This window comes from Lepisma saccharinum, chromosome 6 (genome assembly GCF_977018435.1).
Source record: "Lepisma saccharinum chromosome 6, izLepSacc3.1, whole genome shotgun sequence".
In the NCBI taxonomy this organism is placed as follows: Eukaryota; Metazoa; Arthropoda; class Insecta; order Zygentoma; family Lepismatidae; genus Lepisma; species Lepisma saccharinum.
Window position 1 is genome coordinate 11,210,950 of NC_139234.1, and position 18,417 is coordinate 11,229,366.

An 18,417-nucleotide genomic window follows, 5' to 3' on the forward strand; every position below is an offset into this window, starting at 1 on the left:
CACAGGCTGAACTATTAGTTTCCAGACTACAAGGTTGAAACCTTTTGGGAAAGGACACAAAAGTAACAATGTATCGCTGTCGTGGAAGTAATCTAGTGAATTTTTTCAGCTGTCAGGAAGGTTTGGTGTACTCTACAGATGTGTGTGGACTTATGTCTGCATTAAACATTGAGTATGACATGAATCAATGGCGTTTATTTATTGATTCTTCGAAATTCAGGCTTAAAGCTGTGTTATTACACAATGACAGTAGACACTCTGCTATTCCAGTCGCCTATGCTGTAGGTATAAAAGAATCATACCAAAATATGAAGCTCTTGCTTGACAGAATGAAGTATGCGGATCATCCTTGGCACATTTGTGCTGATATTAAGGTTCTTGGTCTGCTTTCGAGAATGCAGTCAGGATATACAAAACACTGTTGTTTTCTGTGTGAATGGGATAGCAGAGCGAAAGAGAAACGCTGTCGTGTGAAACACTGGCCCACAAGAAAGTCGATGGTTCCTGGACAGAAAAGTGTTAGTTACATGCCTCTTGTTGATCCAAAAAATGTGTAACCACCATTACACATAAAATTAGGATTAATGAATGTGTTTGTGAAGGCACTAGATAAAGAGTGTGGTGGTTTCCAGTACCTAAAGACAATATTTCCACATGTCACAGATGCAAAGTTAAAGTAAGGAATCTTCGTCGGACCACAGATTAGAAAACTCATTAAACATTCAACATTCGACGAAATCCTGCATGAAAACGAGAAAAGAGTGCTGTTTGCACTGAAGAATGTGATAACAAATTTCCTTGGAAACTGAAAATCTGAACATTATGCCGAACTTGTAGATGAACTGCTACTGAGCTTTCATGCAATGGGTTGTCACATGTCCCTAAAGCTTCATTATCTACACAGCCACTTAGACTTCTTCCCAGAAAACTTAGGTGCAGTATCAGATGAACATGGTGAACGATTTCATCAGACCATTCGTGTCTTGGAAGAAAGGTACAAGGGAAAGTGTGGGATTACTATGTTAGCTGACTATTGTTGAAGCTTGAAACGGGAAAACGAGAGTGCTCAGTACAAACGGAAGCGCCGATAAGACTACCTTGAACATCTTTATACATGTTACTTTATGTATCATCCTTTCCATCCTTGGATGTATGTACATTACTTAATTTGATCTGTATTGTTACTTCTGATACCTATTGGTGTAATACATATTTTGTTCATAATACATAACATATTTTGTTCATAATATATATTTGTAGTTCTTGAACTGATGTTAATTTCATTTAGGCGCTTACGTAGGTACCTTTGGCTCAGGGTGGGATAAGGGAGGAGCTAGGGATGTGGGACAGGGGACGGGCAGGGGATATATTTCGGTACCGGTACTGGTATTTATGCAGATCGATAGCATTGTCATCATGTAATCTTTGCTTCTTGAACTGTGTAATTTCAAAAACGAATTACTTTTAGTTTCATTCTTCGTTACATCCCATGTCCTGCAGTGCTTCAAATAGCATAGCATTTACATTACATAATAAAAATTCCAACTATTATTTTTCGAAATCGGAGGCTGATACAGAAATTTCAGTTACACCACTGTAATCAGCGTGACAAGTTCTATCGGAAACAGTTGCATTCATTTCGGAAAGAGAAAAAAGTTGTAAATTTGTTACACAGTGTAATTGTATGGTATAGATTAATACGAAATAAATGAAGTAGATATTTTTTATTTACATTTTATTTCAAGTATTTGATACATTGCACAGAAATGAAAGTGATGTTTGTGAGAAATTGAAGGATAACCAGAGGTGTCCAATTCCTCATCGAACGCTGTACCTTTCGTGGAGGTAAGTCAAAAATCCGTACTGGTAATTTGAGGAGCGTATTTCTTCTAGAATACCGAAATTATTCAGCTTCTGTCCTCAGTTTTCTACCCAAATCTGCGTGAAAATAGGAATTGAAACAAAATTAAATAATGAGTACAATACGCACTTGAATACGAATATTCCTGTATTTTATTTAGCTGTATTATACAATGTTGCTTTTCTACTTCTTCACTTCAAGCAACACCATGAGCAGGAAAAAAAAATAAAAAATGACGTTCTGGATTTTATCCTAGGAAATTTATCTTTATTTCTAGGGTCTCATTGTAACACCTTGGTTCGAAATTTAGTGCCAATCATTATTATTAATTAAAGAAAAAATACCGAAATATAATACAAGTACAGGTCAAATCATATATAAGCTGCAATTTTTCTCAACGAAATATATTAGATGTTAAATGTGGCAATTCAGTTTTAATACACCGACTTGTAAGATAAGTTTTTCTTACATAACAATATTCAAAATATTTTACTGTTGTGGAAATTGAGCACTTTGAATCTTATGTGAGAAGTTCTGTGTATTATTTACTGCGTTCTTGAAAAATACGTTTTGAAGTCAATTTGTAATTTTTTTTTCCTTTTATCTGGTTCATGGAGTTATTAAAAACGAGTGAATTTTGTAATTACCTGTGACAATCTTTATGAAATTGTTTAATATAACTTCGTTTCATTTTATTTAATTCCATAGGCTTTGTGTCAAAATGTATGCAAACACCAAAGTTTTTTTTTTTTTAAAAAAAAACATTTTTACAGCTATTTCCACCAGACAACATATTTATTTATTACTATTTGCAGTAGGGTTACAATTAAGCCTCGTTTTCTTTTAACAATTTTCAAAACTATATAAGCAGCTTTTTGCCCTATGCACGTAATAGAGTGGTTAGTACATCGAGAAAAACGATGCCAGAGGTCCTGGGTTCGAATCCTGGCCTGGGCATGGATGTTTGTGAGTGTCCATTCATCAATTTCATCATATCATCACTTATCCCAATCGTCGCAAATTAGCCAAAAGTGGCACAAAAAGCGAAGTAAAATAAAGCAAATCAATCAATCAATTATTATCAAGCCCGACCCTGTGGCCGAGTGGTTAGCACATCGCGCTGCGACGCCAAGGGTCCCGGGTTCGAATCCCGGTCGGGCTTGGTTGTTTGTGAATGTCCATTCATCAATTTCATCCTTTCATCACTCATCCCCATCTTCGCAAATTAGCCAAGAGGCACAAAACGCGAAGTAAAATAAACTAAATCAATCAATCAATTATTATCAATTAATGCGAATTACAAATATATAAATTTTTAACACTAATCATAATTTATATACAGATAGATATATAAGCACTTCGAAAGTACATGGTTATGAGAGGAAAACAATCAGGTAAATGAGTAACGGTCCTATTGTTTGTGTATCAAAATCACAACCAATTGCTTAAATTTGGCCAAATTTATCTTCTTCATTAGAGCTGATTCCAAACTTTATTTGCCAGGAACGATAGGGACTTTTGATACATATCTTGAGCACAGAATTGTATTATTACACGTTCACGGTTACTATTTGAGATTTTGCAAGGATTGAAGCAATGAAAGTCAAGAATAAACACATTTTCATGCATCAATAAGATATTTGGTGAGTTGAAAGAAGTGTGAATTCTCTACACTAGTGGTCTTCAACCCAATATCACTGGCTTTACTTTAGAGACTCGTTAAAGCCTTTAATGAAATAAATGAAAGCAACGCGATCTACTGACTGAAATTGTTTAGGTGTGGCTACGTTGTACTGCAAGTGGTGGTTCAAAAAAGTGAGAAATATGCTGAAGCTGTCCCAGTATTAAGATCTGAATTCGTCATAAGTATTCAAGACCTCAGGTCACATAACAACATGTTTAAGATATTCTCCACCCTTTTCAGTGTAGATATCGAAGATGTTCCAGGTAACATGCAAATGGAAATTATCGAATTCCATTCTAATAATGAATTAAGGGACAAATTTAACCATGAGGACGTGATAGAGTTTAGCTCCACATGTTATGTGATAGCGTCAGAATTCCGTGCGTCATGGTTATACAGAATATACATGGCTATAATAAAATTATAATGTGTTAAATTACATTGAAAATTTCTTAAGCTGATAAACTAACGACATGAATGACAACAGTTTTGAGTAGTGTGGCCAGATATTTTTTACCGCGAGAGAGAAATTCAAATTTATACAGGGTGATTCGGAATTTCTATTACACACTTCTAGTAGTTGTAGAGGGGACATGGGTTCCTTATCAAAACTTGATCTACTAAGTCCCCTCTACAACCCTTAGAACTGTGTAATAGGAATTCTGAATCACCCTGTATAATGTTCAAGAATATTCTCATTGAATGAACAAAATTGTTTGTGAGGCAAAGAATAAAATGTAAATGTAATGCAACATGCATTGTTTCTTAACTAAGTAGAAAATGCTTCTGTTTGAGTACATACAATGTTAATATGAGAGACAGTAAACAGCTACATTTTGAGAATTTTTTTTCTTTATTTTCTGTTTTCGATTTTTGGAGAAATCAAAATGAAAAACCAGAAAGATGGCACAAATGCCACATTTTATGTAAAATAATGGAATGTAATGTGGAAAAATGTAATAAACTTCAATATATGTAAAAACATGCAACATAAAATTCCTAACATTGTAGTTCTCCAACATTTGTAATTTTTGTTTGGCTACATACAAAGGGGAAAAAATATGTCATTATATAAAATTCTGTGCTCTATTGATTACTGGAGTATATCGCGGTTACCTAGTAAATCCAGATACAACTTGTTTGAAGAACTTAATATGCTGACCAAGGCAGAAATTTATTTTATTATAAAACATACTAAATGTAACGTTTCTACCTTCTAGCAAGGTCTTCTTCAGACTCTGCACCAAGTACAAATGTAACAAGGTACAAAACAGGACGATATATAAGTGTTATACATGTTTTGTACCTTGTTACATTTGTACTTGGTGCAGAGTCTGAAGAAGACCTTGCTAGAAGGTTGAAACATTACGTTTAGTTTATAATAAAACAAATTTCTGCCTTGGTCAGCATATTGAGTTTTTCATATCTTGGAAACAAGGCTTAATGGTGTTATAGCTTGTTTGACTGGATACACATTTCCTCCTGAGATGTTTTAAATACGCTGTAAAATAACGACAAACAATACAACTACAACTAAACAACTTACTTCAATGGTGTAGTCGAGTCTCTTCCAAAATCCGCTCCTGAGTGTAATCTCGAGGTCCCTTGAGCCGATGCGTGGTGCATTAGCAATGGTATGTGTCCCACCTCCTACTTCGTCCTGAATTCTGTAGGCAACGATTGTCTTTGCAAACTCGCCCGTGCTTGGGAACCTCAGAGTGGCCGAAGACCACATCAAAGATGACGACAACTTGACTTCGGTGCTGGCCGTCGCAGTGGTGTTGTCGGGTACAGTGCCAGCTGTCTCGCTGTCCTTCGTTGAAGAAAAGGTTGCCGCTACAAAGGATATCATCCAGAGTACCAGAATCACCTTCATCCTTCTCGAAATGCTCTCTCGGATCTTTCGGGAAAGGAATGATCGTCTTTCATGATATCCAACATCATCTGCATCAATATATGTGCACGGGAATTTCCCGGAACACCTTGAACCGTGGCCCTCAGTGCATGTTTATAATTCCTTGAGATTTACAGGTGAATGCATTTCCAGACAACTACAAACATTTCCTTCATAACATTTACCATTTTACCTTGGCTGCAAAGAAATGTGCAATCTTTGTTTGATCATCTTTGCAAGGGTTTTTACAATCCAAAAACTAGGTCAGGTTTCATATGAACACATTGCAAAGTACACTTTTCCTGTTTGGCTTTCATTCTAAGTTCACGATTTCAAGGTAATTCTTCTAAGTGCCTTGTCTTAATTGCATAGTTGCGCGCATAAAGTGTTATATCATTTGGTGCGCAGTACAAACGTATACAAGGAAATACGCAGTAAAATTAGTTTAAATTATTACACAGATGAACACATGGATGTGCAAAATGTAATTAATATTCATTGAACTTCAAAGCTTAAAAGCCAGAATCTGTGCAAAATAATTAAACAAAATGTATCCACAAGATACTACAGGGAGGTTATTTCAGTCGTTCACCGCCAGCGTGTCGGCCGTTCGGCGGACTCTTCATGCAACAGGTCCCGGCAAATTGCGTTCAGGAAGTCCGTAACAGAAACCGCTTGTTTTGTAATGTTTCCACTTTTCACAATTACAGTTACAATTACAATTGAAATAAGCACGTACCTTGTCGCAAGGATGCTGTGTGTGTGTGTGGAAAAGGTGTCCTCCCAAATACAAATATTTCTGGCACCTTATTTCTGACATCTAATCTTAGATTAGTCATCGCTACTTTATCCTCAGTTGTCGCGACAGCGCCGGCAGCTTATCGGGGGTTGGGTGAGTTGTCAGCCGCGAGAGGGCGCTTCATACTGCACGTGTCGGCAGTGATGCCAACCGTAGGGACATGTCCCTAAGCATAGGGACTTTTCACTAAATTTCGCCCGCGTAGGAACGTAGGGACAGATTTTGCCAAATGAGGGAAAACGTAGGTACTTTTTTCAATCTTGGTAAATGACATTTTATGAATTAGTTTATCTGGATACTTTAGCGAAGAGGAGAAAAAAGAACTAACTAACAAATCTCCATCAGAATTTTGGAACATGTTATCGGTTACCAAAAACTTTCAAGGCAAGTTCCTTTTTGAAAACATTTCCACTCTCGCGAAAATAGTGCTAACATTGCCACATTCTAAAGCGGAAACGGAAAGAATATTTTCAATGTTAAGTGATACAAAAACAAAAAAGGGAAATAAAATGGACCAGAATTGTTAAAGACTGCAGGAAATACAGCATCACCAACCAACATCTATCTCTGCACAGCAGCAGCATGTATGACTTCAAATAACATAATCAACAGTAAACGACTCAACGTTATTCATTAGTGGTGTGCGGGATCCTTTACTTTAAAAAGTCGTTAATTCTCGACGTTTTCTGCCTTGTAAGTTTCTGGAACTTATCGAAAATTGTAAGTTTTTATTCTAGAAATGTAAAAACAATCACTTAAAGTGAAAATGACTTGTAAAATTCGAGATTTCCAGTGCTTCGGGAAATTTCGAACATTTCCCGTCCCGAAAATTTTCCGACTTGGTCGGGAAATTGCAAATTTTTCAGTCCCGAATGTCGGGATTTAAAAAAATTACCGTCCCGATCCCGTCCCGACCCAAAAAATTCTGTCCCGCACACCCCTATTATTCATTAAGGCAAGAATTTACAATACCGGACCCTTCTGTAATTTCTATGCTACGTCTTATACTCACGAAATAATTATTCGTGATGATTTATCTCAAGTTAACATGTTGGGGTGAGGGGAAAAAAATGTTAATTAACGTGTAGAAGTTGTAAAATAAGCATTTCAATTCTCGCAATGATTCTCCGTATACAAGTATGGTAGCCATATTTGTTGATATGAACAAATTACAATTAGTTACGCTGTCTACAGCGTTGCCACACTGTTGATTTCATACTTGGAGAGCATGGATTGTGTAAGAATAGCGGAAGAGAACAGTAAAAAAGTTGTTAATGTTATACAGATTGTTAGGTGGAGTGTGCAGGAGGGCTAATTAATAAACTTATTCATTTCAGTATAATGCCCAAAGAACGTGCTTACATGTGACAGCGACAATCACGATGTAGAAGAACTGATTTGATTACAGGTAAATTTGGCAACATTACATCAATCATAAAATTGCAGGATACTAAAATGGCGTCTTCGATGATGTTAAAGTGCTACGAAAAAAATATTTTTTATCGGTTCGTAATCACAATTACCGCAAAACCATTCAGGAATAGCCCCACTGAGCATTCTCGGTAAGGTTAGGTTAAGTTAGGTTAGGCAAGGCAAACATAGTTAAAATTTGGGCTCGAAAAACGGGTAGCCCAACAAACCATTGACGGATAGCCCCATGAACCATTCAGGTACAAAAAAGGTAAAGTGTTCCCCTGTGCATAGCACCACGCCATGAAGGCGTGTAGGGGGTGTGAGGGTAACGCCCCACACTTACTTGATCCGGTCGTGAGTGGGGGTGATGTGATCAGCATCACGCCCCTGACCGCCTTTACCCCCCAGGGTTTCCCCCAGGTACCCATGTTATTCGACGCTGGGTAGGCGCCGGGGCCGCTTCCAGGTACGGTTAGGTTAAGTTAGGATAGGCAAATGTAAATTCGCTCCTTCATTAATTGTGGAAGCACCGAGCAGAAAGATTTGGTAAGTAAATGTGTATATTTTATCTTCTGTTTTGCATGCTCATGAGGTGATAATTTTTTTAGTCGCTTTACTTGGCGTAGGGACATTTGGTCAGTTGTAGGGACATTTTGACTACGTCTGTAGGGACATTGCCGAAAAATGGTTAGCAACACTGTCGGCTACCAGACGTCAGTGTACGTTCATGTTCACTTCTGTTTGCGTTTATCAGTACACGTGTTGCTTATACTGTGTTATTGTAATGTGCTACTCATGGCCAGTGCTTTATTGTGTGTTAATTGTTATTCATTCATTAGTTATGTCGTTAAACAAATATAGTCTTGAACAGAGAGTTTTTATGTACGATAATTACGTGAAAACGAATTCTTGCAGAAAAGTGGTCAGGGAATTACGATAGACAGGATCTCTTGAACCTAAGAAACGTGTTGTATTGCTGTTAAAGGAGGTCATTTTCAACATCTCTTATAACACAGGAGGTTAGTGATCATCATTATTATTACTTTTAAATATCATTTTACGCTTTCGGTTTGCTTTATGCGCCGGGATGCTGTCTTCCCTTTCTGACAACTGACGATAAAGTAACGATGTCTAATCTAAGATTTTCTGTCAGAAATAAGGTGCCAGAAATATTTGTATTTGGGAGGACACCTTTTCCACACACACACAGCATCCTTGCGACAAGGTACGTGCTTATTTCAATTGTAATTGTAACTGTAATTGTGAAAAGTGGAAACATTACAAAACAAGCGGTTTCTGTTACGGACTTCCTGAACGCAATTTGCCGGGACCTGTTGCATGAAGAGTCCGCCGAACGGCCGACACGCTGGCGGTGAACGACTGAAATAACCTCCCTGTACAAACATCATGTTACGTAGATTTTCAGCGGAAAATGCAGACTCGAACCCGGGTCTCTGGCAATCCGTGCCAACCGCTGAGCTTCGCCTGATTTCTCGCTGTCGCTGGGTTCGAGTCCTGCTCGAGCCTGTATTTGTCGCTGAAAAATCTATGTAGTACATCTCCTGTGTGTGCCTAATTAATGAATAAGCATCATGTTGTTAAATATATACAGTATTTGCCGGCGTATAAGACGCACTTTTTTCCTTTTAAAAATAGGTCTCAAAACAGGGTGCGTCTTATAAGCAAATATTCAGTTTCTGATTACCTCCATTTCTGGAAATTTTCTCTGTTCTGAGTTAGATGATTTCTTTCTTGCTTCCTTGTGGTGCGTGATGAAGAAGATTAAAATGTATTCTTTCCTAGTTACATTAGGTAAGTTATTTGTTTAAAGTAGACGTACATATTACTTTATATTCGAATTACTGTAAATGAATTATATTATTCAGTGATAAAGGTTTTTCCTCAAAAATATGTACAAAAACGGGAGGGTGCGTCTTATACGCCGGAAAATACGGTAATTTTCGTACATTCTTATGTTTACGTTAACACCGATTCCGAATACGAATTCAGATTTTCACTAGGGAGCTCCGTTTATTTCTAACAGAAATATTGAACATTTGACATTATTTCGTTATTAAGCTGAATATTGTAAGCTATATTATTCTCACGTTTCGAATTCAAACCAAACACAAACAGAATATATACAAGTCATTGACTGTAATATCTGCTACAATTTTATATCTGAGGCAATATTCCTTGCAGAATTGAATATAAATGTTCCTAACTATGTTCCAGGAAAGCTTATTACAATGATCGTAACTTCAGTTTTGATCCAACGAGTGGGTGCTCGTATGAGCACTTTGGCGTTTTTTACGGATTTAGCATGTTTCTAGATTCTGTTTGTCCTTCATCATCGGTACACGACGGTACAAAAATATTTTCCAGTTCTTTTCTATTAAAATTCTTGCCAGTTGTACAAGTACTTCTGGTAAATGATTAAGTTTAGGTTGATTTATATACTTAGGTAAATGGGTCTTTATGTGGCATTTAAAGGAAGAGTCGAATATATGCAACATTTTTCCTAAATCCATGATGTATCTGTTTAAAAGGAATAAATGAATTACTCTTGGAAAGTGTGACCGAAATCAACATTCTCCAATCACCAATTATGTTTTGATTTTTAAATATGTTTATATTTTTTAATGTTTGGCAGATGTTGTAATCGCTCTCTGAGCATTTATTTTATTTTACTATTTGGAGTATCATTTGTAAATTTTGACGTTTCGAAATGCATTTTCAACTATTCATGAGAACTGAAAGTGGTTGCAAAGTCAGCGATGCAGTTTTTAAGCAAATCAGATGTAAAGGGAATATGCAGGGTTATTAGAAAATCCAGTATTATAATAAAACTCTGTTATTAGTGCACGTAGCGAAATACGGAAAGAGTGGGAAAATTGAAAATAAGTGGGTTTGATGCTGTTTTCATATCGTTACTTGATAATGAGTTTTTCTGTAGCTGCACGAAATGTTTATTGGACAGGGAGCATAGTGATTCGAGTCCGTGTCGCTTGCGCCGAGGGCTCTTTTCGGTTTATTTCTCCGGCGACTTATGTCAAGACCTTCCTTGGTGGGTTTTTCCACAATCCGGAGTGTCATTACCGCCGCGCGCCTGTGTTTATGACGTTGCACAGCTGCAGGTGTGTTTATCTTTGATTGAAAAGGACGGTAATAGTCAGATGAAAGTATATACGAGGGATCTACATTGGGAAATTAGTATTTATGTAAAACTGAGACATGTAAGAGACGACAAGATGGCTGAGAATATTAAAATATCAATACATCGAAATGGACAAATGTGTTGAGTGTGTTCTTTCGAAGTACAGAAGCTCAGGCGATCTTCGAGGATGCCTTCGAGCATTTGCATACTTACAAGAATTCAAATAACGTTTGTACCGTTCTTGTGCAAGTGTATTGAAATATTGTGTTTATATAATGTTTGAAAGAAATAACACTGTATTTACAATGTTTCTTTGATGATTAACGATAAATGGTTAATAGTTAATAGGATTATGCTGATTTATGTATTTTGTGTTGTGGAATAAAATTGTTACTAGTAATCCTGTGTAACGTATTTTGATATAAGTAAGGAAAAGTCATATTTGACTCTGTGGATAGGTTTAACATTTCAGTGTAAACACAGCTGTGTAACGTCATAAACATACGTTTGATTTTATGTTTTAATTTCACTTTATGCACTATGCACCATGTGCCCATTGTGGGAAAACCAGTCAAGGATGGTCTTGACATATATCACGGCGGAAATGAACCGATAAGAAGCCTCGGCGCAAACGACACGACACCAGTGATTCAGTAGATTTACTTTCTATTACATAAAAAATATAACCTCCATTGTAAGTCACAAAGGTGTTCAACGTTCGACCTACTCAAGTGAGACTACTGCTACGACAGACACGAAAGTTTTAATATTTCGACACTAGCACATGTGTACTGTTTCCAGAAATTATCTTAGATTATATTTGTGAGTACATTCTTTAAAAATAGTATTTCTAAAGATCTACATGTGTTATAAAATCCCATTTTCAGGACGGTCTATCCATTTCAATACCGAATCTAATAGTACTAAATGGAACAGTGGGAATCACATCCTATAACGCCGTGAAGTAGTTATACCTACAATATGGAAAAATCCAATCCCAAAACAAAATTGGTTACAACACCTTTAAGTAATAGTGATACTTTTAAGTAAAGTTGCATGATAGTAAGATTTGCCTGTAGTAATAATTTGTCTCAGCCTTTGCAACATATTCAATTTAATTATTTTACAATATTACAACGCAGATAATTCCAAATATATTTTGAAATATCTTCACATGAGGGAAATAAAATGCATGTTCAGAAGATACTTTTTATGCACTAAACACCAAAACATTATACAGACTGTGATACATAATATAACTTAACGTATGTTTTCACTTATTTGACAGATTACTGATGTATTTTAAATTTACATATGAGCATGGAGGATATCAATGTTCCACCTCCAACTTGTTTATCCTTAGAGAAACCACGAATTGTAGTATTACATATGCAAACTTATAGCACATATAACGTTTACCTCAATCCGTAAGTGTGCTAAATGTTTAACACATCATGATAATTCCATCGGCCATCGTATCTTCTACCAGTCGTGCACCAACCACAATATTTTCTACACACAACATGAAAAAAAAAATTGTCTCACAAAAGCAACACAGAACATAATGATCTCCAAATGAGTATGGAAACATTGGCTATTAAAAGTGATCCCAAGTGTTCAGTGTCTGGAATTTGTTTCTCAAAACATTTCCCCATTCTAAGTCAACGCAACAGCAATTCAGTAAAGAAAACAACCAAACTGAGAGACGAGCTAATCAGAAGCAAGATAAAAACCCCCGCGAGAGAGTATAGAGTTAAGGCAACATCGATTTGTTTCCCTCGATTTCTGATCTTGTGTGCGGAACGAGTCTTCTGGTAGTCCAGCGATTCTTGTTTCCATTTCCCAATCAAGCCAGATTCAAAGCTTGTGCCGACGATGAGCTTGAAAGACATCAAGAATGGTGTGCCTGGTGCTAGGAAGAAGCCTTTCGGAATTAATAGGACTGCTCTTGGCATCTTGTGTGCAAGGGGTTTGCCAAACTTATCGAACTTACCCAAATAATTTGTAAGAAAATCAACAACAGCGTCAGGGAAGAGCGTGCCAAATTTACCGTTGTCCAGAATTGTCTTAAAGCCATGCTTCTCAAATATCCATTCCTGGCGTATTGTTGAAGAAATTGACTCGTTTGAATCTTTATAGAAGTGGTACAGTTCTTTACCTCCACCGAATGACAGTCCTGAAGCCACAAGGTCTTCTACTGTGTTGATATGGGGGTACCTTTTGGGTTATGTGAGAAATCCAAACAGAGATCCAGTGTATCCGGTACTTAGTACAAGGGAAGCAAATACCCAAATGATAAATATGAACCTCAAGCGGAAAATATGTGGGGGATAGAGTTACCGATATCCCCAGAAGAACTGACAGAGTGTACAAAATGACTGAATCTAAAGAGAAATTGACTCTGCTGGCACGATATATCACAGCTTTTATGGTCAACGAGGTTGCAAAGAACGAGCCAAAAGTTAAGACCCAGGGAAGGCTTTTGAATGGAAGTATTAGATTCATCCACGAAGGGTAGAAACTTGGCTCTGGAACAACCCAAACAACGCGATAGAAATCTCTTGTAATCGATGTTTGGGTATCCCATGGACGGAAGTAGATTCCTGCCTACAAAATCTCCCTCGTATTGCCCTCGAATCACTTTAAGCAAATTAGTATACATATTTGATGTATTGAAAAGTTGAATATTTGTTCTCAGTTGGAAGTTCATCCTTTTGGCCATCGTGCTCATTAAGTTAGCACTTGTTCCTTGTATATCGATCGTTCCATCAAATTTGATTACAGAAAAATATTCCAACGGGATAGTCATTACAGAAAAATAGATTGGGCAACCATGTAGATTCTTGATTTTATTTGGAAATAAGTTTTCTCCCTTTTTCAATGAACCATCGCTACACTCATCTAATAGCAAAATTTGGAATGAGGGTCTGCAATGTGTTTCTGTAAATGGTAGAAATGTATGTACAGAATATCTCCTGCTTGAACTATGAGCATCTACAGAGTTTGCAGTGACAACGATAATATCGAAAATGTTCATGGACACAAAATCTTTGAACTTTGTGAAAATATCGTCGTGCACAAAAGCTACATTTTCAAGAACTACAACTACCTTTCGACGAGGATTCCATACACGTAGATTCTTCAAATAATTGACACATTCTGTAAAATTCTGAGATGCTTCTAAATATATCACGTAAGCAAAACCATCTGTGCTAGAAAGCCACTTGAAGGAGGCGAGGTTTGTTTCAGAAGAAAACTTAGAAGGATAATAGATTTGAGGCATAGGAGTCTGGTACTTCATCGGGGGTACGTCAGTAATTATTTGGGAGTTATTATATCGACCAGAGTTCTTGCAGTGCGAAAGTGTTCATTCAAAATATTTGCGAGACAATTGGCTAGATCATCCTTTAACACCTGTTGTTTCATCATGCTGGACACAACTGGTCCTACAAGTAGCTCAACAAGGGCTAAGAAAGATACGAAGCAATTGCTCTCCGTGATCACTGTTGCATCACGTCGCTGTAAAAAAGAAAAGAAATGGATATTAGGCAGTGGCGTAGCATGAGCGTTTCGGGTGCGAACGCAAAGTCCAAAGGAAGGCTACGCCCTTTTTTGCCTAATAGTTTACTTATGGGATTATTCGATATAACTATTGTCTATTTGAAAGTACAATTTCATTGTGTTTTGTTGTCGGCCGGCTTCATGATACATGCATATTTAAAAGCTAGGAAATGAGATGCAACTTATGCAATAAAGGTTTGTAATACTGGTGTTTTATAACCTTTTTTTAATTAGGTTGTTCAACTCAAAACACCTTGCGCCATTCGGAGTCTATTGCCCAAAACATAGTGCACGTGTAGCAAAACTATCTCGGCACCAGCTTGCCAAGGAAACCTTTCGGCATGACGCAAGTCATTTAAAAACCTACCAGAATCATAAGCGTTTCTAGAACAATAGAAGACGCATTATTATTGTGGATGATCTAACTATTGATTGATTTGGTTTATTTTACTTCGCTTTTCTGCCACTTTTGGCTAATCGCGAAGATGAATATTATAAGTGATGATATTGATGAAGTTGAAGGGACACTCACAAAGAATACCCGTGCTAACCACTCCACCAAAAAGTTTGGCGGATGATCCACCTATCGTACACTCTATTGACATAACAGTGGCCGATTAGTAATTCAGACTATTGTCTGACATGCATCACGTTGCGTCATAAAAAACCTGATAAACATTTTAAAATAATTTCGTCCAGAGATCATTCGATGTTAAGAGTTTCAAAACGAATGCTCAACATTTCCATTGACAAGTTATAAAGGATTTAGATATTAACGAACAAATAAACTTTCATAATGATATTTGCGGGGTAAGAGGTAGAGCAGCCACAGGCTGAACTTCGCCCATGAATAAATAATCTCTATTTCTAACCTTTCATACCACGAGGACTGAAAACTCTGACGAAGCCTGTGTTGCTTTTTTTTAGTCTTTAATGAACATCGCTGTTCTTGCGATAAATTACACATAGAAGTTATACAGAGTGTCCCATAAAGGGGTTTACACTATTTGAATGTTAATAACAGAGAAAGTATTACATATAACCTGATGGAACTTGTTGCATCTGGATCTGTCATGATTAGTGCTTGTTGCCATTCATTTGTTTTTCTTTAATTTCAGTTCAGTTGCCAGTAGTGAGAAGTAATAGACAAGATGGCTGGGAACCTTTCCGTTGAGCAACGGAAATAGATTTTAAAGTGTTTTTGGAAATGTGAGAACATGAATAAGTGCAGAGACGATGGCGAGCAGAATTTGATGTATGGACTTCTTGGGGATGTTGTGAAAGTTTGTACCACTGCTTCCATCCCTCTTTCGTCTGATACTGATTTCTTCCTGCCACACCGTCCCAGATCACACACAGTTCCTTCCCTCTCAAATTTGTCGCGTAATTTCGTAATTGTTACACGTAACGGTGGCGCAGTATCAAATTCTGCCCGCCATCGTCTCTGCACTTCTTTCATGTTCTCACATTTTCAAAAACACTTTAAAATCTATTTCCGTTGCTCAACGGAAAGGTTCCCAGCCATCTTGTCTATTACTTCTCACTACTGGCAACTGAACTGAAATTAAAGAAAAACAAATGAATGGCAACAAGCACTAATCATGACAGATCCAGATACAACAAGTTCCATCAGGTTATCTGTAATACTTTCTCTGTTATTAGCATTCAAATAGTGTAAACCCCTTTGTGGAACACTCTGTATATTGGAGTTTGATAATGTTACGTGAATCATATTGCGTATTGTAGCATCAGACAGCACGAGCGCGAAGAACCGGGTAGGTTTGTCGTCTGCATCGGAAGGCAGGAAGGGTCACATGAGCCCAAGAACCAATCAGGTGCTCCGTACGCCGGCGTTCGAGAGAGCATGTCGCTCGTGCTGTGCTGTAGAGATCCAAGCTTTCCCTCGAGCCAGGCAGAGTCCTGTACGCCAAACCTCCCCGGCGTCCGGCCATCAAAGGCATTAGAAAAATGCTATAACGGAAGCTGTTTACTGGAGCGTTGCAAATAGCTATTATAATGCCATATAGCTAGAACTTTACTTTTTATTTACAGCATTCACGCATTTTTTACCCATTTTAAATCAAGGAACGCCGGGCGTATTGGTGTTCAATAACGCTACGCCGCTGATATTAGGTATGTTTGTTGTTTACAAATATAAATTATGCCATGACTATAAATTTACTAAATATCTTTTGAGTTAGTGTTGTAAGTCTACTGTATAGCTAATTAAGACTGGAGCTAGAGTTTAAAGTGGGATCTGAACAACTATGTACCTCTACTGGTATCAAACTCGGAACATCTTGATTGCCAAGAGCCGAAGTTACTACTACACCATCGGAGACGTCCTTCACGAAATATAAACTTACCTGGAGATCTTATTTTTTAGTAGAAATACTTGTACAGTCAATTTCATTCAGCCATAAAGATAATAAGCAACTGATCATTCAAAAGATTTCGTGAATAACAATTATATGGAGAGTGGCTGTGTAGAATATAATGTTGTTCGACCGAGTATTTCCTAAGAATTGATGTTACAAGGATCACAACATAATATTAATGTTCTTCTTTTGCAATTGCGCGGTAGATGTAGAAGAAAACACGCGAGTAAGCAACATTCATTTAATATCGTGAATATTTACACGGTTATAAATGACTCTTCTAGTTTCACAGAGTTTAGTTACAAAACAAGTCACAAAAGTTCTGCACTATTAAATAATATATTCGAAGATCTTGATATGATTATAAGCTTGTGTGTAAGGGAATATTAGTCGCATTCCATGGACACCAGGGACTCTCCAAGTAACATATATAATTTGATGAATGAGATATTTTGAAAAGAATCGCAGGGAAAATCTACTTTTTGTGGAAAGAAATCATGAGACCAATATCTTGCATCATGATTCTTCTCCAGTAATGGGTTACCTCTCATCAGCACGATGGCTATAGCCATTATGTGTAGCTTTCGTGTGGTATCTGTCTTTTTTTATTCAACAGTTTCAGTGTTTTAAACGTCCACCTTCATCAATAGAGGTATTGCAGTCTCTCCCCTAGTTCGTATCGATATTTCACGTACGACAGTTCCTGAAGTTCGTCTTGTACATTATATACTGTCATCATTGTTTTCCAATGCAAAAGTTAATGCACAGACTGAAAACAACTTCCACGAGAATATTTCACATTTATTGACATAGGAAGGTAACTTAGGTTTAGATAAATTACCGAACTGCTCACGCTACTTTTTATATTGACACATGTAACAAAAAGTTTATTGACTCTAAAGGTGTACCCAAACTTCTACAATGAGCTCTTAAGATCAGATATAGTAAAACTGCAAAAATAGACCTTAAAACATACCGGCACTCGCGCTGTTGTAAAAACAACAATGTAATAATTTCTAAAAGTAAAAATAAAAGCGTGGTCACCAACAATGGTGCTACCAACGTATTCGTTTGTTGGTCCTTCCTCATAGTTACTGCTAAGGGGTGTAAGGGGTGCTCCTTCCTTGTAGTGCACCCAATAGTCAACCTCACTTCCACCTAGTACACCCTGGACTGCAGACTAACGAGGCTCTGGCGACTGGCCCCATGGCCAGTATAATTTTGTTTGTGTTGTCCTGTGTTTTGTCCTTATTCGTGCTGAGTGCTCCTTTACAGCCTCAGCTTTTAACGAAAATCAGAAGATTTTTAATATTTTATGATTTTAGTTATGCAACGTTAGAGTTGTTATGTGTAACGATAAAGGGCTGGACCCCGTATTATTTGACGGGTGCATAATAGCCTTAGTGCTGACGCACCCAAAATTTTAAATTCAAATTCAAATAGTTACTGCTGAATATGTGGTTTTATTAGTCACTCGTTTAGTTGCAACAGAAGAATGAAGGGTAACACTTCCGTATGATCCCAACGGATTTCTTCATTTTTACAGAAGAAACTACCTACGTGAATGAGTTTCTGTAGCATTTTGAAAGTTCGTGTAGGTATTTTCTTTCGTCGTGGAATGTATTTGACCGGGAATTCATGTGTTTTTCTCGAAAAATATCTCTCCTACG

General features: G+C 37.2%; 1 protein-coding gene across 1 annotated transcript; it reads right to left on the reverse strand.

Annotated features, from left to right (window-relative positions):
* Positions 1–1,756: 1,756 nt before the first annotated feature.
* On the reverse strand, positions 1,757–5,456 carry LOC145989235 (uncharacterized). Its single transcript, XM_083124546.1, has 2 exons — positions 5,092–5,456; positions 1,757–1,938 (listed from the first exon to the last, which is right to left on the reverse strand). Exons 1-2 carry the CDS (start codon positions 5,419–5,421, stop codon positions 1,921–1,923), a joined length of 348 nt encoding a protein of 115 aa, XP_082980672.1. The 5' UTR covers positions 5,422–5,456; the 3' UTR covers positions 1,757–1,920.
* Between the last annotated feature and the right edge of the window lie 12,961 nt (positions 5,457–18,417).